The following is a 23168-nucleotide window of genomic DNA, read 5'->3' as shown; positions in this document are numbered from 1 at the left end:
CATTGAGATGCGTATTAAATGGAAAGATTTCTCCATATAATCGATCATTTCAGTAGCAAGAGCTTCAAAATGTATTCTAAATCTAGTCTGCCAGGCCCGCAGTAGGTTATGCACTGGACAAATGTGCATGACATTATTTCAATAAACTGGAAATGCAAGGAAATGTTAGATGGAGAAACATCCAACAATCAACTTTAACGACCGCTTGACAGCAGTTTTCATGTAATGCACGGTAAGACTAAGGTCATTAGTATTATTGCCATCACCTTGGTGGCTCAGTCGTGTAACTTTCTCAACGTTAAGCTGTGTATGTGTTCAACACAGCCATGCAAAATAACATTGACAGCTATGAGGTGACGAAAGCTTGCCATCCTTAGCAACTGTGGCTAAACCTTTTGGATTGGCATTGGACAATGGCTTTTAGGGTGGGGTTTAGCGAAAGGCTAATGCTATGCTATTGACATTTCAGAAACCTGCCTACCAATTACATCATTGATGGGGATTCCAACCCAATAGAAACTACAGCTTTTTGCTTCCTTGAAAGTTAGCATGCTGAAATAGAAGCTCTTATGCTTTCATTGATTTCTTGTTTGAAATGACAATCTCCTTACTGTTGTCACTGGTAGGCAGGTTTTGGAACTGTCCAAATAGCCCTCTGAGATACAGAGTGAATAGACAGAAATGTTATCATATTAGTGAGGACCAATTACATGAAGATGAATTGAAAAGGGCTTTTTATTAAATCAGTTTAATTTCTGATTGTTTGATGCAACAAGTGCACCCACCATGTCTTCTGTAAACGGGATATATATACGTTTTATAATTTTCTTGTTAAACTTTATCCCGATACCTTAACTTAATGTATGTAACCATTATAATGCTTTGTTACTACTTGTCTTTTTAAGAGTCCTTGTATGTGCAAACACTATTAAATATAAACTATTTTCACTGCACAATGATGAATCAAGTGCTGCAAAATGTAAATGAGGAGAGCAAAAACGGGGATCCAACGATATTGACGACTAGGCAATGGGAATAACCCATTCTGACCGGGCACCCATTTTGGTGTTGGCATCATGTTATGCTTTAGCTATTGAAAAATAGCAGATCTACAAGCTCATATCGCGCCACCGAGTGGCGCGATACGAGCTTGTAGGTCTGCTATTTTTTTTAAATCGAAGAACGACTGACATTTTTTAGAATCTGATCTCAGGTCAGAATGGGTTCATCAGACCAGTGTGTGTCCAGTAGAAACCTCGTATGAATCTGATCTCGGGTCAGAATGGGAATAAAATCTACTCTAGGAAGTTAGTGTTGACTAGAGGAGGTCCGCTTTTATTCTACATCGGTCTGTCGACACCTTTGGTTTCAGCCTCCGATGACGAGTTTGAGAACCTGAGGATCAAGGGTCCCAACGCTGTGCAGCTGGTGAAGACCACCCCACTAAAGCTGTCCCCACTTCCCACCATCCCTGACACCATCAAGGAGGTCATCTACGACATGCTCAATGCTCTGGCTGCCTACCATGCACCTGAAGAGGGTAAGACGCTGGGACTAGGAAGCCATAACTAAAAATAGTGGTTCAAGTTTTGCTGATCCTATTTGCTTCGTACAGAGCTGACCGATCTGTATTTTAAAGCTGAAATCTGTAACTGTCATGTCATAATAACCCGGAATTGGTCTCCTGTGTACCCGTGTGAGTCTACACGATTAGGCAAATGTTGATTTAGATAACAATTATTCTACATTCTCTGTTATATCTCCTATGGTACCAACATCAATACAGCATGGAATTGTTGACAAAAACCAATTTTTTATAAGTTTTGGGTCCGAGAGGCTGAATCTCATCAAATGGTGGTCTGTGACTCACTATGCCAAACATTTTATCTACCAAAAAGATCACAATTTTAAAGCAGCAAACATGGATGTTCAACACATTGTTAATTAACTTGTTTATTGTCGGCCTTATTTTGTATTATATGCCAGCTAAGTTTGTGTGTGTGTGTGTTGCAGCTGAACGTCCAGAGGAGCGAGCAGTGACGGTACCTGGAGGCCAGGACTTGTGTCAGATCCTGCAGGATGTTGGGGATGACGTCTACCAGCAGTACAGACTCACTAGGCAGGGCAGCGACTACGACTCCCAGTCTGCCTTCCACATCAACGTGAGTCTACCTGACTTGCAGCGGCACAAAACGGCTACTGTGTGGAATGATGCCCAATTTGCCCATTAGTCACAAGATGGACTATTTTGGTGGTTTGGCGACATCATGTGGTGGCTGGTGGTCATATCAATTGCATTTTAATACAAATCAGTGTTCCATTCTGGTTGTGCACTAGCTAATGAGCCTGTAGCACAGAGGTCCCCAAACTTTTTTTCTGTGAGGGCCACATAACTTTTCCCTTCTCTGATGGGGGCCGGGGTCAGTTTGTAACAGAAAAAGTGTGACGATCGCAGGGGTGCCTAAACGTAAACATTTATTTTGCTGTAGCAAGTGCAACAGAGCCATATGAATGTTTTGAACATTTAAAAGCAATTAATTATGTTAACTAAATGACGGCAGACTGCTTATTTTAATAGACAACAATCCTGTGTAGACCACATGCAGTCTGAGAGTAACTGTACTGTATCAAAGAGCTATCTGGCACATCCAGTAGTCACTGGTGCAAGACTACAATAAATAACGAGAAAATACCAAAATGCTTTGTACCAAATTTTTACAGTTAACTTTTTATCAGAGCGATAAGCCGCTGTGTGTGTGTGTGGGGGACCTCTCTTTACCTCAGCGTCACAGCATGAGATGATTAACACGACTCATAACGGAAGCAATTTTTTTTCCTCATCAGGCTCAGGTGTTTGCTGCAGACGGGGGTGTAGCCGAGTCTTCCCAGTCTGGTACACCACAAGGAGAAGGTGAGATGGAAATCGGTTACATTTATTTGTCTATTCAATCTATCAATATCAATCAATCTATTATTAGAGGAATAGGTCAATTTCACTGTTGAGTTTGGTCCTAACTCTTGTCCCCGTCTCCCTCAGCCTCCACACCAGAGGAGATGCGAGAAGAGAAGAAAGAGACGGAAGGCGATAAGAGCGCCAGCTCGGAGGAGGCTAAAGCAGCTAAAGCAAAGGCCAGCAAGCCTTTGATGCCCACCTCCACCATCCTTAGACTGTTGGCTGAGCTTGTGCGCTCCTATGTGGGCATCGCCACACTCATAGCCTCCTACTGCTACACTGCTGGACAATCTGAGCTCATCAAGGAGGTAGGTGATGCCACAGTTATAAGTGCAATAGCGCACAGAAGTCCTTCCCCTGTTTCGGAAGTTTTTCTCTATGGAGAATAGCATTGGGTTTTTGTTTTAATCTGGTGGTCATATCAATTGCATTTTAATATTATCAAAAAATATTTCATATTATCCTTTGTAAACTTTATATTGACAATTATTGCTACTTACTGGTCATTGCATTTTGAAGACCAACATTCAAATTAATTTCTGAGATCAGCCCTAGTTGACAGCCTCGTCCTGTTTGTTGATCGTACTGTATACATCCCATAGGACTGTAGTGTTCTAGCCTTCGTGCTGGACCACCTGCTGCCCCACACCCAGAACTCTGAGGATAAGGATACCCCAGCCCTGGCCCGCCTCTTCCTGGCCAGCTTGGCTGCTGCTGGCACAGGCACTGATGCTCAGGTGGCCTTGGTTAATGAGGTGAAGGCTGCACTTAGTCGGGCATTGGCTATGACGGAAGGCACAGAGAAACATGCAAGGTAAAAGTAGTAAAACTATTTAATTAAAACTTGCCATACAAAACAAAACTGATGCCTGACAATCATGTACTGTAGGCAGAAATGTGGGTTCAAACTAAAGTTGTTTTTCTACAGTAAGTGTTGCTTACTGTAGGAATTCGAAGGCATTTTTAGAATCACACATCACTGACTCTTTATCTCTCTCCACCTCTCAGGTTGCAGGCAGTGATGTGCATCATCAGTACCATTATGGAGTCGTGTCCTTCCACGTCTAGCTTCTACAGCACTGCGGCGGCCAAGACGCAGCACAATGGCATGAATAATATAATTCGCCTCTTCCTCAAGAAAGGCCTGGTCAACGATCTGGCCCGTGTACCTCATAGCCTGGATCTGTCCAGGTACACAAACTAACCCCAATGTCATTTACAGTACTGCTCACAAGTCATTGTATTCTTCAGGCATGTTAATATAAGGATTTTGACACAATATGTCACAATATTGTTTTCGGGAGCAAAATCCTCTGTTTATTGAACAGTGTCAAAAGTTACAATTATTTAAATTCATATTGAGGCTTTTCCTTGTACAGACTATGTTTCTCTTTTTCTGTCTGAACTGGCTTCACATCCATTCTTTCTCATGTGTCTGTGCGTGTGATTGCTTCAGTCCCAACATGGCCAATACAGTTAATGCAGCCTTGAAGCCTCTGGAGACTCTGTCTCGCATCGTAAATCAACCTAGCAGTCTGTTTGGCGGCAAGGGAGGTTCCAGCAAGAACAAGACCGAACATGACACAGTGGGCACTGCCAGGGACAGTAACAGCAACACACAGGACCAAGGTAAATATACCTGTTGATACTACAGTATTCTACCAATATTACTGATGAATTAAGTACAATGGAAACAAGCGCTCTGGGGCTTTTTGTGTTATCCTTTTAACATAACTGTAGTACTGTACTATAGTACACTGTCTGTGTACTGTTGACAAACCTGCTAATAAAGTATTCAATCAAACAATCCAAATAACACAAACTCATGGGTGTGTGACAAATAAACTATGAAATTGTGTCACAAATATTTCATTTCATTTGGTGGTGCCTCATTCATACAGGTTGATGTTTTTATTCACAACAAAGAATTGACTTAGTTTTGAAAATGAATTGCACTTTATTGCCACCTAATATTCACGTTCTGTGTTGTACTCACACACTGGGAGCATTAATGTCACGCAATTAATTCACATTAATTTATATGGACCTCAATGGTGACTGATTCCAAATACATCCCCCTTGTCTTTCTCCAGGTGAGTCTTGTGAGGCAGAGCCGGTGGAAGGCAGCCTCAGAGTGCCGGGTACAGACAGTGATCTGATGGACGGAGAAGCGGAAGGAGACACGGTGGTCATTGCTGGCCAGCCGGAGGTGCTCAGCACACAGGACATGCAGGTGAGTGGCTCAAAGAATATCTGTAAGGTGGTAATTCTCGAATGGTAACGCCGCCCATTACCCAACACTGATATAACGTGTCTTGCATTGCGTTTGTGTGCCCTGTTTCATACATGCATACAGGTGGAGAACGAGTTGGTGGATCTGATTGATGAATTGTTGGAGAGAGATGGAGGTGCTGTTAACAGTGCCATTATAGGTAAGCCTTCAGCTCCCTCTTGGTGGGGCCCTTTAAGTTCATAGGTGAAGCCAAGGGCTTGAGTCTGATTTTGTTTCCTCTATCAACCAGTGGGACGGAGCGGTGAGGATGAATCGCAGGAGGATGTGTTGATGGATGAGGCCCCTTCCAATATTAGCCAGGCGTCCACTCTTCAGGCCAACCGTGAAGGTGAGGCCGTAACGGCGACTTGTATGGTCGTAGGGCAATTATGGCCTCACAGTCTGAGTCTTGGATTTGCTTTATCGTTTGTTTATTTTTGTGTTCATACGACTACACTCTCTCCTTTATCAGACTCCATGAACATCCTGGAGCCAGAGGATGAGGAGCACACGCAGGAGGAAGATTCTAGCGGGAGCAACGACGATGAGGACAGCCAGGATGAGGAAGAGGAAGAAGAAGAGGAAGAGGAGGAGGATCAGGTACAGTATGGAGAAAAATGCATAACATTTCTGGGGAAACATGGCATGTGGATTTGTCTTCAATGCTCACGGCTTCATCCCCCCCAAGGATGAAGATGAAGGAGATGAGGATGATGATGATGAAGGTTCAGAAATGGAGCTAGATGAAGACTTTCCTGACATCAACGCTGCACCCCACATCCGATTTGAGAGGTTCGATAGGGACGACGACCTCATCATAGAGTTTGACAGCATGTTCTCCACCACTGGTAAGTAGGCGGGACTGTATTGAATTGTCTGATTATATGACTTATACGTCTCACATTTTCAGGTTTAATTCAAACATAAGTAATTTTGTAAGGCATACCACATTAGGCCTTTAATTGTACTATTCTTTTAGAATCGCTTTGTAAAACTTTCAATTAAAATCACTGTAATGATTACTTCTCCCTGCACTTTATATTTTATACATATTGCAGGTGTACAATCTTTTATTGGATGCATTGGATTTTTGAATGCAGAACAAAACATACTCAAAGACCGCACAATTCAATATTATTATTATTATTATTATAAAATTAATGGGGCCTAATTAATTAGAATTAATCGACTATAATTTTTTATTATATTTTTATTTGGTTCCTTTTTATATAAAGCACTTTGTAAATGTTGTTGTTGTTGTCAAATAATACAACATGAAGATTTAGAATAGTGGTAGCTTCACTTGGCACACTTGTGATGTGAATGACTTGGGGGTTGCGAGTGAGCAGTCCTTTAATGTCTGCGTCCTCTTCTCTACTGTGTTCTTCCATCAGCTGACATCCCTCCCTCCCCAGGCAACATCCCCAGTTCTCACCCGCTGATGGTGCGGCACGCTGACCATGGCTCCCTCACCCTGGGTTCGGCCAGCACTAGCAGCCGCCTGGCACAAGGCATGGGCCGCAGCCAGCGCACGTTGCGCCAGCTCACCGCCAACACCGGACACACCATCCATGTCCACTACCCTGGCAACCGGCAGCCCAACCCCCCACTCATCCTACAGAGGTGAAACCACTGATGTGATTGTATCGGTTGATCGTGGATCACCTTGGGATCCTTGAGAAGAGATAGTCTGTATATTAATAACTGTATTTACAGTATATAGCACCTATCAAAGATTAGTTTACAAAAGTGCTTTACAATAAATTAATTATAAAAACCCAACATTTTAAGAGAAACATGATAGCATTAATCTGTACTATAAAATGTAATTTTAAGAAGGGATGTAAAAGACATTTTGCCTCCCTGAGCTCTCCAGGCAAGACGTTAACGCAGCGGAGGGCCTGCATAGCAAAAGCCTAGTCTCCCTTATTTACGAGCCAAGATTTTGGAACCATTAGATATGGTCCTGCTGGATAAACTCGGGCAGCGGTCACTAACAAGGCTATACAGGAGCCTGACCATTCAGGGCTTTAAAAACCAACGTTACTTGTCGGTGTGCGTTAAAAGCCTGATGGAAGCGTTTTTAGTTTAATCAACTGCAGTCTTTGGAGGTTTCACTTAAGCTTGTCAAAGAATGTAATGGTGTGACAAAAGCACACCTTGTTTGATAACGCTGTTGAAACACAAAAATAATTGGTCTCTTTGTCCATTTCTATTGTCACTCAAAACCTGGGGGCATAACTGGCCTGCTATTTTGTCTTTAATGCTTATAATTGGGGTCTTCTTTCTCTGCTCAGATTACTGGGTCCCAGTGCTGCAGCGGACATTCTGCAGCTGTCCAGCTCTCTGCCCCTGCAATCCCGTGGCCGAGCCCGCCTTCTGGTGGGTAACGAGGACGTGCACATAATCGCCCGCTCTGACGATGAGCTGCTAGATGACTTTTTCCATGAGCAGAGCAGCACAGGTGGACAAGCAGGTGAAAATCACTGTAACACATTGATATACGTGTGGTGAATGACACGTTTGCTGATCTTGGTGTATTCTTAACACTGCTCACTTCTCATCCTTCTAGGCACCCTCTCTAGTATACCCACTGCCTTAACGAGATGGACAGACGAGTGTAAAGTGTTGGATGCTGAGAGTATGCACGACTGCGTAGCAGGTTGGCTGATTTTAGGACTTATGGCAAATTATGATTTGCATGCTCCACAAACGTAGTACGCGTTACTGACCTTTTGTGCAACACTTTCAGTGGTGAAAGTGCCCATCCTGCAGCACCTAGAGAGTCTGCGTGATGAGGAGCTGGAAGAGCGTCGTGAGAAGAGGAGGAGGCAGCTGGCCGAGGAGGAGGAGACCAAGCAAAATGAGAGGAGGGCCTCTGGAGCAGAGGATGTTAGGGAACAAAGCCTGCAGGTTAGGAGACAGAGACATGGTTGTGGACTGTGCACTTTTCAGATTTAGATTATTATTTAAATTAATTGTTTTTTAATCCTTGTAAACGTTTTTTTTGGTCTGTGTTGACAGGGTTCTGGACTGGGGACAGTTAATGGGACAGAGAGCACTGCAGGTACAGTCACCATTAAACCTATTATGCCTTATTTGGTTAAAGTGCCATAGCAATCTTGGTCCTTGAGGAGAGGGCAAGACCGATGAGGATGTGCTGGCCAGCTAAAGACAGTGCGTGTTGTGGGGTGAGGTAGTAGTTTGTATAGTTTTAGGATCACACCAGATCTGGGAGATAACTATACAGTCTACTGTCTTTCTTACAGCAACGCCAAACCAACTCTTCAACCTACAGCTACAGTGGAGAACTCCTGTTGATTGCAAAATGTCTAGCAATATTGTTTAACTCTTTTATTGTAGTTGCTGTATTGTAGCTTTCAGCTTTCCAGTGGTAGATATTTACATATTTGTCTATGCTGTGGTGAGGTAGTAAGTTGTGTTGTTGTTGGGGATCAGGATTGTGCACCCCGTTAAGGAGATAACTATACAACTTACTGCCTTCCTCAGTGTAGGTCCGTGACTCCCTGCATTCCTGCCTATATGGATCAGTAGCCTTTAGCTTTGTATCAGACTAGAGGTTACAATAAAATAATACTTTCCATTGTTTCTGCTTTATATGAATGTGAACAGTCACTGATGGTGGACAAAACCCTTAAAGTGGGTAAGGGCTTCACTAGTGTGACATTTCTCTTGTCTGGTTGTTCCAGAAGGCGAACAGGCTCAGGGTGGTACCGTGTCGTGTCTGGACCCACCTAGGGTCTCTGAGGGCTTCCTCACTGCGCCCCCATCAGGAGAAGTCACCCCCACCACCCCTGCTCCCCATGAACAGGCCCTGGTCTCTCTAGAGACAGCCATCAGTCAACAGGTCCACCAGCCAATCGCTGACATGCTGTTGGCTGAGTCGCTAGCAGAGTCGCGTGCCGAGCTGCTGGCTGAGTCGCATGTCAACTCGCTGTCCGTTCTGGGCGGGGCGGACCTTCCACCCCTGTCGGCAGCTGATAGACCCAGCAATGAAGCAGAGGCGTCCCAGATGGAAATGTCTCCAGCGCCCACAATCGGTGAGAGAGGTGGAGGAGCATTGGATGGAGGCAGGGAAGGTAGACTATCTTTGAAAACACTCTTTATACTCACCGGCCAGCAGCAAAGGGCACACATTTTGTACTGGCAGTGATATTGACCAAGCTGGTAGCCAAAGATCTGTCATGCGCTTTTCTGAACCATATGCCTTATAAACTATCATTTTTTACTGTGAAGATCATTTCAAATGTAGAAATGTGTCTTGTTCTTTCCCTCCCTTAACTCAGCCTCCTTAAGTCCAGACATCGTGGAGACCTCGGAGCCTGCAGCAGTCGGCGTGTCACAGTTGGAGGGGTCACCCATGGATACCAGCAGCCCTGCTTCTGCCACACTGGAAGAAGCCCCGTCGAATCCTGCCCAGACCGCCCAGCTTTCCCAGGAACTGTCCGGCAGTGGGGAGAGTGGGTTGACGGACAGGCAGACGGATGCAGAGACGGGGTCAGTGGCTTCAAGAGGCATCATGTAGACATGATTCTTCTACATTGTAGAATAATGCCTGAGCATTGATTGAACTCAGAGATGAATTGCATTGTTTAGATGTACAAAATGAGGACAAGATTTTTCCACATTTGTTATGAATTCTGTCCGACAGAAGAATGATGCATCTCTTTTCCTGTCGTAGCTCTACATCCATCTCGTCACCCGGGGAAACGATGCCCAGGAGCGACAGTGCCGACAGCCAATCCCAGGCCATCCAGGAGGAGCCCCTCCCATCCACCAGCAACGACGAGGAAGACCCACTGGCAGGTAAGATTGAATGTCCCTAGCATGGCTTGTCCTCGACATTAGATCATTTTGGTCTTGTAATGTGTGCATTTCGTCTTTGCGGTTTCACCGTTGTCTTTGTCACCCGCAGGCATTAGTCTGCCAGAGGGCGTGGACCCGTCCTTCCTGGCAGCACTTCCTGAGGACATCCGTCGTGAAGTCTTGCAGAATCAGCTGGGCATCAGGCCGCCCGCCCGTCCCCCTGCCTCCGCCACTCTGCCCTCCACCACCGCCCCTGTCCTTGGAGGGCCAGGGGTCACGGAGGTCAGCCCCGAGTTCCTCGCAGCCTTACCACCAGCCATCCAGGAGGAGGTGAGGGGAAATGCATAATACTCATTCCAATCTGTTGATCTAGTACACTACATAATGGGTACTTCTTTGCTTGTTTGTTTTTTGTCTATGTTCTATAATTTAAAAACGTTGATAAATTGGTTGGTTAGACTAATCGGCTTCTGAAAGTCTTATTTTTTTATTTGTGCTTTTGTTATGCTGATTGAGTTACTCCTTAATCTCTTGTAAACTTCAGCTGTAAACCTTTAATTCTGCCAGTCTATAACTAACGATAGGTGTTGACCATGTCTACCATGTCTACCAACTAACTGAAACAGTTAGTTTTAACAAATTTGTTGATTCAACTAATTGATCAACAAATGACTATGACTATTGGTATTACACTATGAATTCCTTTAGTCAATAACAGCCATAATTAATATAAATTACTGAGATAATGAGATTTACACCTGGTTACATATATATTTTGAGCTAATTGGTGACATATTCTTGGACTATCCAGGTGTTGGCCCAGCAGCGGGCAGAGCAGCAGCGTAGGGAGCTCTCCCAGCAGCCTACCCAGGGAGACACTCCCCTGGACCCAGTCACCTTCATCCAGACGCTGCCCTCGGAGCTCCGCCGCAGCGTCCTGGAGGACATGGAGGACAGCGTGCTGGCCGTGATGCCCCCGGACATCGCTGCTGAGGCGGCCGCGCTACGCAGAGAACAGGAGGCCCGCCAGAGGCAGCTGATGCACGAGAGACTGTTTGGTCACAGCTCGTCCTCTGCCCTGTCAGCCATCCTACGCTCGCCGGCCTTCACCAGCCGGCTAGGCAGCAACCGTGGTGTCCAGTACACCCGGCTGGCTGTGCAGAGAGGAGGAACCTTCCAGATGGGAGGAGGAACCAACCACAGCAGGTGACGGGTGATTTTTAGTGAAACTTAAAAAAATAAAATAATAGAGCAGTCTATTAACCACTTAAACCCTATGTCGTCCGGGGTCCCCTAGAGCTCTATACCGCTACTTTTTCCCTGCACTAAATCTGTGCCAATGCATCGTTTGGCTACAGTGTTTGCACTGAAAGTACAATCACAAGTTAAAATTCACAAGTAGTTATTTGTTCATGGGTTATTTATATAAAAAATAATTGATTTGTCTTGTCCACAGACCGTCCAGTTCGAGTGTAGACTCGTTACTCCGTCTGCGAGGCCGGCTATTGCTGGACCACGAGGCTCTTTCCTGTCTGCTGGTGCTGCTGTTTGTGGATGAGCCCAAGCTAAACACCAGCCGCCTGCACCGTGTGCTCAGGAACCTGTGCTACCACTCGCAGACGCGTGGCTGGGTGATCCGCAGCCTGCTTTCAATTCTGCAGCGGAGCAGTGAGAGCGAGGTCTGTGTGGAGACGACACGCCCTGAAGACGGGGCACGGGGCAAGAGGAGCGCCCAAGGGGCGTGCGGACCGAAAGGCTCGGCCACCACTGCCTCTTCCCTCTCCTCCTCTTCGTCCTCGTCTTCTTCATCTTCCTCATCGTCCTCCTCCTCCTTGGAGCTGCTGAACAGGGTGGAGTCTCGCAGCTCCAGCCAGCTCTCCTGGCTCTCGGTTTCCATGGACGCGGCTCTGGGCTGTCGCACAAACATTTTCCAGATCCAGCGAGCGTCTAGTAGGAAGCACGCCGAGCGCCACTCCACAGGAGGCTCAGTGGGACCGGCATCATTAGGAGGAGGAGGCAGCCTTTCTGGGGCATCGGCAGGTGTCACGTGTGCTGGGGGTGGAGGTTCTACTGTGCACATTCACCCTCAGGCCGCTCCGGTGGTGTGTCGACATGTACTGGACACACTCATCCAACTGGCCAAGGTGAGTCGCTGGACATTCGGTTGTACCGAATAACCTATTTTTTTTAAAGCTTCAGATATTCTTGTTTTGATGACGTCGTCATGCCCCGGCGTATCACCAAAAAAATTCATTAACGTGCAATGTTGGAGGTTCTAGATTTTGATAGATTTGCGATTATTTGTCCAGCTCTAATAGATCAGAAAGTGGCTTTCTGGTTAACATGAACTATTCGTCTCTCCCTCCCTGCAGGTGTTTCCCAGCCACTTCACCCAGCAGCGCTGTAAGGATCTGTCATTGTCCTCCACTGACTTAGACGCTCGCCTACTCTCGGGCTCATCTGGTGGAGGAGGGGGAGGTGGGGGTTCACGGTCAGGATCCCAGAACAACCCTAGCTCCAACCCCTCCAACACCACTCTGAACTCTCTGGGTTCCTTTGCTCTCACGCCCCAGTCCCTGGGCATCTCCACCGACTTCTGGGACTTGCTGGTCAAGCTGGACAACATGAATGTCAGCCGAAAGGGCAAAGCCTCCATGAAGACAGTGCCACTGGGGGGCAATTCTGAGGCGGAGGGAGCCCAATTCAGCTTGGAGGCCTCTCCGCTGGGCCAGTTGATGAATATGCTGTCCCACCCTGTCATCCGGCGCAGCTCCCTGCTTACAGAGAAGCTGTTGAGGCTGCTCTCTCTCATCTCTATTGCCCTGCCTGACAACAAGGCCACCGAGGTGCCCGCCGGCCACCCTACCCCGCAGGCTGCCAACCCCAGCACCACTGTGAGCTCTGCTGCTGCTGCAGCCACAGCCACAGCCATGGCTGCCACCCAGGCTGCCGCCCAGGCTTTGGCAGCAGCTGGCTCTGTCCAGGCTGCCGCAGTAAGTTCAGGGGGCTCGGTGGGAGTTGGAGCCCAGGGCTCCTCCTCTGGGCCTGTTCTGGCAGCCTCCCAGACCTCCTCTTCTACAGCAGTATCTATACCCACATCCACCGGAGTCAGCTCCACAGGTATATACACTGTCATTTAGTTCATTTAATTAATGTTTTTAGTTAGTTTTAGTTCGTGATCGTGTCATATCTCAGGCCAAGGAAAAGTCTCTTCATGAGAATGTTTGGAGCAAAAGATTGAGCAGTGTTTTTGTTGTGTGAACAGGGAAGCAGAGGACTGTTGTCAGCAGTATTGAGAGTGATACCAAGATGGCCTCCACTGGACTCACTGAGAAACAACTACAACTCTCTGTGGAGGTAGGGGAAAAGTTTAATTTGAGTTTTTTGAGAATTTTCCACTGATAGGAATTGATGTAACCAAAAAAAAGTTACCTAATCTTACTCTCTGCATTAGCATTAGCATGTCAACTTTTAACCCATTCTGGACGGGAACCCCTTTTGGTGTTTTAAGAATTGTTATACTTTAGCTGTTGAACGGCAGATCAACAAGCTCGGCAAGTAGATCTGCTATTTTCTTAAGTCGTGAAAATGTGACGCAAATCTTTGAATATATATTCTTTCAGAGCAAATGTTTTTAACTCGGATCTTTGCTTCTGGGCGATCCCTGGAACAACATATTTCGGTGGCCAAATACAGATAATTCTGGGGGTCCTTGACATGGAAAAGGTTCAAAAGGTTGAGCACCACTGACATAGAAACATAGGATTTTCAGAAAACTTTTAGGATTTAGAAGCCCATTTTTCTTAAATCGGCCTCGGGTGGAAACTTCACCCTTTTTGCCAAAAAGTTTAAAAACTGTTAATGATTAGAAAATTTAGAACACTTTCCTGTGAGTCTGTGTGTAATAATTATGTGGTTTGAGATATTTAACATTTTAGCAGTGTCATGTCATGGACACGCAAGGAGGGGATCTTCCGCGCATTCCGTTGTTGGAAACCAGCCACTGCGTTTAGTTTTACTGATGTTAGGTTTAGGTATAGTTTACGGAGGTTAGGTTTAGGTATATTTTTACTGCGGTTAAGGTTAGGGTTAGGTTTAGGTGTAGACTGTCAATCACAGCGACTGGCCAGTCACAGTGCACCCTCTACGTCACTCTGTACTCAACCCGAGGAAGGAATCGTGCTCGCCATGGACACTGGGTTCACTTACTTCCTGGACTACATGTTGTCTCAGTAAGACAGCCCTCCCCCTATCCACAAGGAGGATTGGTGCACCAAAGCATTATAGGAATTGTAGTCCAGGAAGTGTCCCTTTTTAAGCGCAAAATCCTAACCCTACTCCTGATCTTCTTTTCACCAGGTGTTAACGTCTCACTCATGTTCAGAGGAGGGTCTGGAAGACGCGGCCAACATCCTGCTTCAGCTGTCCAGAGGAGACGGAGCGACTAGAGACACAGTGCTCAGACTGCTGCTCAGTGGAGCCAGACACCTGGGATACACTCTCTGCAAACAGATTGGTCAGTACAGTGCCACTGGTCATTATGATGACTTCATTTCATTCATAGCATTGAAGATATATATATATAAATATATAGTACATTATAAAAAACAATCTGTGTTGGATGAGACATGGTCGTGGTTGTTCAAGACGAAACATTTGGGGTTACCAGTCACAGCTATTATACACATGGTGGGTATTGGCATGAGACAGGTGTTACAATTCCTATACTAAGCTCCGTCCTCTTGGTCCAAATATGGTCACTTCTGTTTGAAAATTTTGACCATCGTAATTATGGATTTTTGCAAATTAAGGCTTCAAAACAGAACTCCTCAAACCACTGCATGATATACAGCTATTTGTCCTAACTCGTGCCGTAGGCGATGAAAGGAGAATTTACATCATGTGTCTGCGCAAATCGATATGTTACATCATGATGATGTACAGATGATAAGAGCGCCCCTCACTTCACACGGGTGTGATTTTTATTTTAACAGTAAACTGTCTCAATCCTGCATCCCTAGCTGAATATGCATGCATACTGTATATTTTCCTTTCCTTCCATACATATCTTGACTTAAACCCTCCTTCCCCCAGGCACATTGTTGGCAGAGCTTAGAGAATACAACTTGGAGCAGCAGAGAAGGGCGCGAGCTGATGCCCAGTCCCCCGATGCCCCTCCAGAGGACTCGTCCCTTTCCGCAAGGCTCAAGGGCAAGTTGAGCAGCAGGTGAGCCGAGAGCAGCTATGGGAGGAGGTTGCTTTACATTGAGACCAGACTTGAATAAAAAGAGGCTCACCCGATAGCTAGAACCATAGTCTTGTCGAATATTCGATTATTCATCCTTGAATTAATTATGGACCAACTGTTGGGATTCAGATAAATCGGGTGTCATTTTGTGCGTGCCTGTTTTTGCATGCTCACTCGTTTCTTTATAATGACTGCATTCGTCTTGTCGCCCATACTCGTGTGTTGGCGGGGGCGCAGGTTCGACGGCTCAGAAAGCGTGGTGATCGTGGCCGCTCAGAAGCGCACCCTAGGGGGGCGCGAGCTGCAGCTGCCCTGCATGAGCTCCCTGACCTCCAAGACATCCACGCAGAAGTTCTTCCTCCGTGTGCTACAGGTCATCATCCAGCTCCGCGAGGACACGCGCCGTGCCAACAAGAAGGCTAAGCAGACAGGACGGTTAGGTAGGAGAGCTACATACACCCACATTAGTACTCTTTTATTTTACAACATCAATTGACATGCATTTCTCCCAATTGAAGCTAATTCCCAAATTATTTATGTTGACAATTGTCCCTCCTTTCCTCTGTCGCTCCCTGCATGGCCAGGCTCCAGCAGCCTAGGCTCCGCCAGCAGCATCCAGGCCGCGGTGCGTCAGCTAGAGGCTGAGGCTGACGCCATCATCCAGATGGTGAGAGAGGGCCAGCGGGCACGCCGGCTCCAGCAGGCCCCACCGCCCACCTCCTCCTCTGCCTCTGCCGCCGTCGCTGTTGCCGCCGCTGCAGGATCTTCCGTGGCGGCTCCCCATGCCCCCCCTGCTGGCGCTGCCCCCCCTGCCGGCGCTGCTGGCACCGCCACGGTTAGCATGGGCTGCACTGACAGCAGGCCGACTGCTACTCACACACGCACAGCTTGTGTACAAACAGTACAAAAATAAAGTAACCTTATTCATACGGGCTAGTTAATCCAAGACACCGCCATGACAGTCAATCGATGTGGTTCAAATATAGGTACACTTCCAATATCATATTTCCCGTGTTACACATCTACAATATTACCTACTTGTGATGAACGTAAAGGCATACTGTAACTTTTTCAATTTAACATTATATATTTGATAGTCGTACGGTCTTTCACTGGTATATTTCTCACAATATCCAGCCAACTTCTCAAAACGCTATTGAACATTATTTTGTTCGAGTGTCTGTCCCCAACACCCCGCCGCAAAATCACGTATATTTTACAATTGACAAATACAGTTTCTGTTTCAGACTAACTACAGACAGAATACTGTCAAATTCTGTTTTGGTCACAAGAGGCTGTTGGCTACTGGTGTGTACTACCTGTGCATCTTGGAACAATTAATAAGCTATCTCTGCAACTGATAATGCAGAGGGGAAATGCAATAAATGGTACCCTACATTTTTGTATTACTGTACGACGTTGCCACTACCGACAATATAATTCAGACTGCAGTTCTCTTGCAGCCTGCAGTGTCATAGATCTGTGAGTGTACACTACACACTGCTGAACTGGCAGCCCTGAAAGAAAGACAGATGCACCTGTGCTCCCACTGCATTCTATAGTGGTTTGGTCTGCATTGACATGTTTTGTACCGTTGAACCGGTTTGCAGTGTGAATGTGGTGCCTGCTCAGATTGTATGACATTATCTGATCGGTTAGCTGGCTGACATGGCTTCCTGCTTTTTGCCCTTCCCCTGCCCTTCTCCAACTCCTGTCCCCTGTCACAGGTTCATGGAAATGTTATTGTAATGTACGGCAGTCTAATACTTGACAGTAACTAGAAAATGGTTTGCGTTATATTAATTATTACTTTGTTTTTTTTTCACTCTTCTTGTATATTTTATGTTGATCTGTGTGCCCATCCCATTAGTCGGATGTTCAGTCTGTGTCGGAGAGCCAGGCAGCCCAGAGAGATGAGTCTCCAATGGACGTGGACCAGCCATCCCCTCTGGATCAGGACGCTACACCTTTGGGTAGGGCCCCTTATAGACACAGCTCTACCTCTTGGGTAGGGCCCCTTATAGACACAGCTCTACCTCTTGGGTAGGGCCCCTTATAGACACAGCTCTACCTCTGGAGCAGGACGCTACACCTTTGGGTAGGGCCACTTATAGACACAGCTCTAGCAAAACATCTATACACACTTCCTACAAGCACTTCTGATGGCCCATATTGGTTGGCTCCACCTCAGTTCGTTTAAATAAATCTATTATCCTCAGTTGCCGCTTGTACATTTTATTTGACAGGAATCCCCCAGGACTCTAGATCTACTTATATTTCCCTCTACACAAGATCTCTTAGCTGAATCTAAGCCGATCTACAAGCTCAAAACATTTTGCGATGCGTTTTGAAGATCTGCTATTTTCTCCAGCTGTTCACCCCAGAATAGGAAAGCTAGGGTTCAAGTTAAATAAGTAATAATAATTAATTTGACTGTATTATATTGCCTTTCAATTTCCCCCATGTTCAGATGAAGAAGGCAATGGTCAGTCTGAGAGTGAGGAGAGGCTTCCAGACCTCCCTCTGTTGAGTGAGCAGCTGCTTTTAGACGAGCTGTGGGACATGCTTGGGGAGTGCCTAAAAGAGCTGGAAGAGTCCCATGACCAGCATGCCGTGCTGGGTAAGTAGCAGTGGTGTTTTTTTAAAGGACTTATGTACTCTGGAACTGAAATAGAACCCGTATTTCTTTTTAACCCATTTAGACCCGAGGATGATTCTACAAATGCCTTCTAAATCCTAACAGTTTTCTGAAAAACGCATGTTTCTATGTCAGTTGTTCTAAAAACATTTTCATGACAAGGATCCCCAAAAATATATGAAATTGGCAGCCGACCCCCATCTGAAAATATGTTGTTCCAGGGACTCCCCAGAAGCAAAGATTTGAGTTAAAAATGTTTGCTCTGAAAGATTTGCACCACCATCTACAAGCTCGTAGCGCAGCACAATGGTGCCGCGCTATGAGCTTGTAGATCTCTCCTGCCAGCGGTGGAGCCCTTCTTCTTGGTTCATTTCATCATGCCATGTCTCTGTTCTCTCCAGTTCTCCAGCCAGCGGTGGAGGCCTTCTTCTTGGTTCACGCCACGGAACGGGAGAGCAAGCCCCCGGTGAGGGACACCCGGGAGAGTCAGTTGTCACACATCAAGGACGAGCCTCCGCCGCTGTCCCCAGCGCCCCTCACCCCCGCCACTCCCTCCTCCCTGGACCCCTTCTTCTCCAGGGAGCCCTCCTCCATGCACATCTCCTCCAATCTGCCCCCCGATACCCAGAAGTTCCTCCGCTTTGCCGGTGAGTGACCCAACATCATCAAATTCATGTATACTGACCTTTTTAGTGTAGAATGGATCAAAACAAATGTATTTTGTTTTTGTCTGTTTTGTATTGTTGCTCCCCATCCCCTTTCCCCAAGAGGACCACAACAGAAACAAGCCTAACAGCTTTCTTGTGACTCTATCCTTTTGAATGTATTTTCAATAAAGTAATCAATCAATGATCATAGTAAAAGGATCATGTGTTGTTTTAGGGAAAGTAATTAGTTACTTTAATAATGTTTCCATATTCTCTTTTTATCATTTAGAAACTCACCGCACAGTGCTTAACCAGATCCTGCGCCAATCCACCACTCACCTGGCCGACGGGCCTTTTGCCGTGCTGGTCGACTACATCCGCATCCTTGACTTCGATGTCAAGAGGAAGTAAGGGCGATTTTACTGTTGCCTCGGGTTTGTTTCATCTCATAAATTGTTTGAAATCACCCTAACCTTTTCTGCCCTCCTCTCTTGCAGGTATTTCCGCCAGGAGCTTGAGCGTCTGGATGAGGGCCTGAGGAAGGAAGACATGGCTGTACATGTCAGGAGAGACCACGTGTTCGAGGACTCCTACAGGGAACTGCATCGCAAGAGCCCAGAGGACATGAAGAACCGGCTGTAAGGCTCCCAAGTGTACTTACTCATTGTCTGACTGGTTCCCCCTCCTTGTTTCCCTTCCAGAACCCTTAATGGTAGTGATGTCCCAATCACGTTGTTTTGCTCCCGATCCAATTCCGATCATTTGATTTTGAGTATCTGCCGATACGTTTTTTTACCGATCCGTTATTTATATTTTTATAGGACACTTATGCCGTATCACAATAGTACGATATCCCAAATCACAGACGATATCCAGTCTATCATGATATGGATTTAATATTGATATCTGATCGGGAGCTAAAAAATCGGGAGCTTTTTTAGCTCCTGATTCCGATCATTTGAAAAATAACGTGATCGACCCCTATTTCTGATCATGTGATCGGATCGGGACAACCTTTCCTTACTTACAACCTTTCCGTCTGTGTTCCTGCTTCCAGGTACATTGTGTTTGAAGGAGAGGAGGGCCAGGATGCCGGTGGCCTGCTCAGGGAATGGTACATGATTATCTCCAGGGAGATGTTCAACCCCATGTACGCCCTGTTCCGCACCTCGCCGGGCGACCGCGTCACCTACACCATCAACCCCTCCTCCCACTGCAACCCCAACCATCTCAGCTACTTCAAGTTCGTGGGCCGTGTCGTGGCCAAGGCGGTCTACGACAACCGGCTGCTCGAGTGCTACTTCACGCGCAGCTTCTACAAGCACATCCTGGGCAAGAGTGTCAGGTTAGTGGAGCCAAAGGAAATAACTTTTGAAAGTGAAGGCCAGTAAAAGGATCAAGGAATTCTTGCATGTGTGAACATTTTATGTTTGTGTTATCCATAGGTACACAGACATGGAGAGCGAGGACTACCCCTTCTTCCAGGGCCTGGTATACCTGCTTGAAAATGACGTGTCCACACTGGGCTATGAGCTGACATTCAGCACTGAAGTAATGCTTCACTTCATCTCACCATTTAGCTTCTAGTAGAAAATTGATTCTCGTGCAACGTGTCCTAAACCTTTTTAAATTGATATGGGGCAGGAAATATTTGAGTCCAGCATGCTCATGCTCTTTTTATCTTTTCATCGTGGGAAGCTAAGTGCTAATTACACCGCCTAAGTGCCTCAAAACTGTAATTTAAAGCCAGCTGGACCTAAATTGCTGTTAATGGATGCTAACTGTGACTATCTGAGATTGGGCTTTAACAGTTGAAGAGAAGCAGTGCTAAGTATCCTGTGTGTGTGTGTGTGTGTGTAGGTCCAGGAGTTTGGGGTGTGTGAAGTGAGGGACCTCAAGCCCAATGGAGCCAACATCGTGGTCACAGAGGATAACAAGAAAGAATATGTACACCTTGTCTGCCAGATGAAGATGACGGGTGAGAATAGGCAGTTGACTTGACCAAACTAAATCTGTCACTCCTCTTGAATGGGTGCACGATTATGAAAATATGACCGATCTCCGATTATTTGCATGGTCATATCTGCAGATACCGATTCTGACCGATTCCGATATTATACAGAGGACCACAATGGAATCAAGCGTAGGCCCTATGGGCTTGGCCCAAAGCCTGTTAATAAAGTATTATATCGATCAATAAATTGCCTATACTTCTATTTTCCAAGTGTCTGTTTTCACAATTTAATGAGATGAGAACACAAATCAAATGTAGAAAATTGTAAAGTTTATTTTCACATATTTGATTTGGCTTTTGTTCTAGACTAGTCACTAGAGGTACTTGACACTTTTGATTTATATTGAACTCATTGATGAATCTTTACATTTTTCATTTTTTTTGCTGGTGAAAACCAGAGACCAATACGATTTTGGCCATTTTTATGGCCAATTCCGATTATGCTACAGATTATATCATCCCTACTTTCAAGTGGTTTTGACTTCATACTGTTCTGCTACTTAAGGTGCCATCCGTAAGCAGCTGGCCGCCTTCCTGGAGGGCTTCTACGAGATCATTCCAAAGAGGCTGATCTCCATCTTCACTGAGCAGGAGCTGGAGCTGCTGATCTCTGGCCTGCCCAACATCGACATCGACGACCTCAAAGCCAACACGGAGTACCACAAGTACCAGTCCAGCTCTATTCAGGTACTTCGGATCAATTAACTGTAACACATTTAACCCATTTAGACCTGAGGCAGATTGTCCAAGACCCCCAGAATTATCTGTATTTGGCCGCGGACCCCCATCTGAAAATATGTTGTTCCAGGAAACCCCACCCCACCCGATGAGCTATGAGCTTGTAGATTACTATTTTTCAACAGCTAAAGTATAACAATGCTTAAAACACCAAAAGTGCTCTAATGGTTTATAATGAATTCTTATAGGCTTTAATGCTGTTATTGCCTTTTGCCAGAAGGGGGCGTTTTAATGTCACATTTGAAAAAGTTTCTTCCCAGTTCTGACACCTTAGAATGGTTTTATCTAGCCTAACACTTCTCCATGCCATTGTGCTGCAATAGAATTTGTATTGCATAGTCAGTTTTAGTATGCGTCATTTATTTACTTACTTTTTTTCTTCGTCACTGTATTTTAACAAACAATTTGATGACTTATAGCTAGCCTTTTTCTGAATTATTTAGCCTTTCTTTAGTCCTATACCTAGCATGATTAACACAGTCACATGTCTTCCACACGCCTTGAAATGAGATGGATTCAGAATAGCAACAAATATACAAAATATTATCATTAAATTCCTTCGTGTTTTTTAAAAGATCCAGTGGTTCTGGAGAGCCCTACGTTCCTTCGACCAGGCAGACCGGGCCAAGTTCCTACAGTTTGTTACAGGGACGTCCAAGGTGCCCCTGCAGGGTTTTGCTGCTCTTGAAGGCATGAATGGCATCCAGAAGTTCCAGATCCACCGTGATGACCGCTCCACTGACCGCCTGCCGTCTGCTCATACCTGGTACAATTTGAAGCTAGACTGCAACGTTTTACACATATTTAATAATTAATATATATATTATTATTAATATATATATAGACATGCACCACAGAGATTATCTTGCTTCTGTTTAAACTATTCTTTTATGAATATAGCCTTATAATGTAAATGTGTTATACAAGTTTGTTCTGTCTTTCTGTCTCCCACTAGCTTTAACCAGCTGGATCTCCCAGCCTATGAGAGCTATGAAAAGCTGAGACATATGCTGCTGATGGCCATTCAGGAATGCTCAGAGGGATTCGGACTGGCTTAAACACTGAGACTCTTAACACAGACATGCATTCAGAACACCTGAATTAGACTCGCCTACTCTTTGACACATTCATACAACAACCCATAAACGCACATGTACACAAACACTCACCACACGTGCACACATACTGTCCACTATCATAAACATTACTGGATAACTTGTTGAATGGCCTAGACTTACTGGTTTTGAAATCCATATAATGAAACAGATAAACCAGCAAGCGAAATGGGACTGATTGACATTGCCTACTACACACAGAGCCTCATGTTGACACGGTTGTGTCCCCCTTCCCAGTTTAATGGCAAAACGCGTGAGCGGATTCAGAGGATTAAAAACATGGACTAATATAAGAGACATTTTCTCCATTTAGTTTGATTTCTCTGTACAAAAGGTTTGGGAGTTTATTATGTTTAATCTTTTTTGTTCTTCTCTGGCTGTGTAAAAAAGAAAAAGGAGAAGGTTGTGTGTGTGTGTGTGAACAGGATGGTTATAAAACCTTTGGGGAAAAAATGTTGGCTGTTTCTTGTTGCAAATTTGTGACCTCATAAGCCTTGAAAATGGGGAAAATTTTTATGGGGGGGATATAGAACAACTTGAGAAGTTTTGGAGATATTTGCGAAAATGCACTTTTCAAAGTTTTGTGGCATTTTTAAGGAAGGATGGTACAAAAAATGAAGAGAACACCTGAAGGAGAAATTAACCATAAATTCTAGAGTATTTTTGGCTATTAAATCGCTGACCCAGCCTTGAGCCTTTGAATCAGAGTGGAATAA

The 23168-nt window shown here is 45.4% G+C and overlaps 1 protein-coding gene across 1 annotated transcript in view; it reads left to right on the top strand.

Annotated features, from left to right (window-relative positions):
- huwe1 (HECT, UBA and WWE domain containing E3 ubiquitin protein ligase 1) overlaps positions 1-22907 on the top strand; it is a 49005-nt gene extending 26098 nt beyond the window's left edge. The window contains exons 45-84 of the mRNA XM_080763228.1: positions 1373-1540; positions 2014-2162; positions 2845-2911; positions 3038-3261; positions 3556-3767; positions 3962-4144; positions 4410-4582; positions 5047-5186; positions 5310-5385; positions 5476-5574; positions 5698-5825; positions 5914-6073; positions 6620-6848; positions 7523-7701; positions 7798-7887; positions 7978-8138; positions 8250-8292; positions 8936-9325; positions 9533-9743; positions 9928-10052; positions 10162-10382; positions 10864-11258; positions 11509-12196; positions 12425-13172; positions 13318-13409; positions 14412-14568; positions 15147-15279; positions 15538-15740; positions 15885-16135; positions 17171-17273; positions 17771-17920; positions 18340-18585; positions 18875-18992; positions 19083-19223; positions 19643-19930; positions 20031-20136; positions 20446-20563; positions 21105-21286; positions 21913-22103; positions 22293-22907. Coding sequence (XP_080619354.1) covers positions 1373-1540; positions 2014-2162; positions 2845-2911; positions 3038-3261; positions 3556-3767; positions 3962-4144; positions 4410-4582; positions 5047-5186; positions 5310-5385; positions 5476-5574; positions 5698-5825; positions 5914-6073; positions 6620-6848; positions 7523-7701; positions 7798-7887; positions 7978-8138; positions 8250-8292; positions 8936-9325; positions 9533-9743; positions 9928-10052; positions 10162-10382; positions 10864-11258; positions 11509-12196; positions 12425-13172; positions 13318-13409; positions 14412-14568; positions 15147-15279; positions 15538-15740; positions 15885-16135; positions 17171-17273; positions 17771-17920; positions 18340-18585; positions 18875-18992; positions 19083-19223; positions 19643-19930; positions 20031-20136; positions 20446-20563; positions 21105-21286; positions 21913-22103; positions 22293-22395 — 7841 coding nt within the window. The 3' untranslated portion in view covers positions 22396-22907. The remainder of the gene's footprint in view (positions 1-1372; positions 1541-2013; positions 2163-2844; positions 2912-3037; positions 3262-3555; positions 3768-3961; positions 4145-4409; positions 4583-5046; positions 5187-5309; positions 5386-5475; positions 5575-5697; positions 5826-5913; positions 6074-6619; positions 6849-7522; positions 7702-7797; positions 7888-7977; positions 8139-8249; positions 8293-8935; positions 9326-9532; positions 9744-9927; positions 10053-10161; positions 10383-10863; positions 11259-11508; positions 12197-12424; positions 13173-13317; positions 13410-14411; positions 14569-15146; positions 15280-15537; positions 15741-15884; positions 16136-17170; positions 17274-17770; positions 17921-18339; positions 18586-18874; positions 18993-19082; positions 19224-19642; positions 19931-20030; positions 20137-20445; positions 20564-21104; positions 21287-21912; positions 22104-22292) is intronic.
- The last annotated feature ends 261 nt before the right edge of the window (positions 22908-23168 follow it).

This window comes from Protomyctophum bolini (assembly GCF_963924005.1).
Source record: "Protomyctophum bolini genome assembly, chromosome: 5".
Taxonomy (NCBI): Eukaryota; Metazoa; Chordata; class Actinopteri; order Myctophiformes; family Myctophidae; genus Protomyctophum; species Protomyctophum bolini.
Note: the sequence above shows the minus strand (reverse complement) of the source record. Positions and strands in the feature narration are given on the sequence as shown.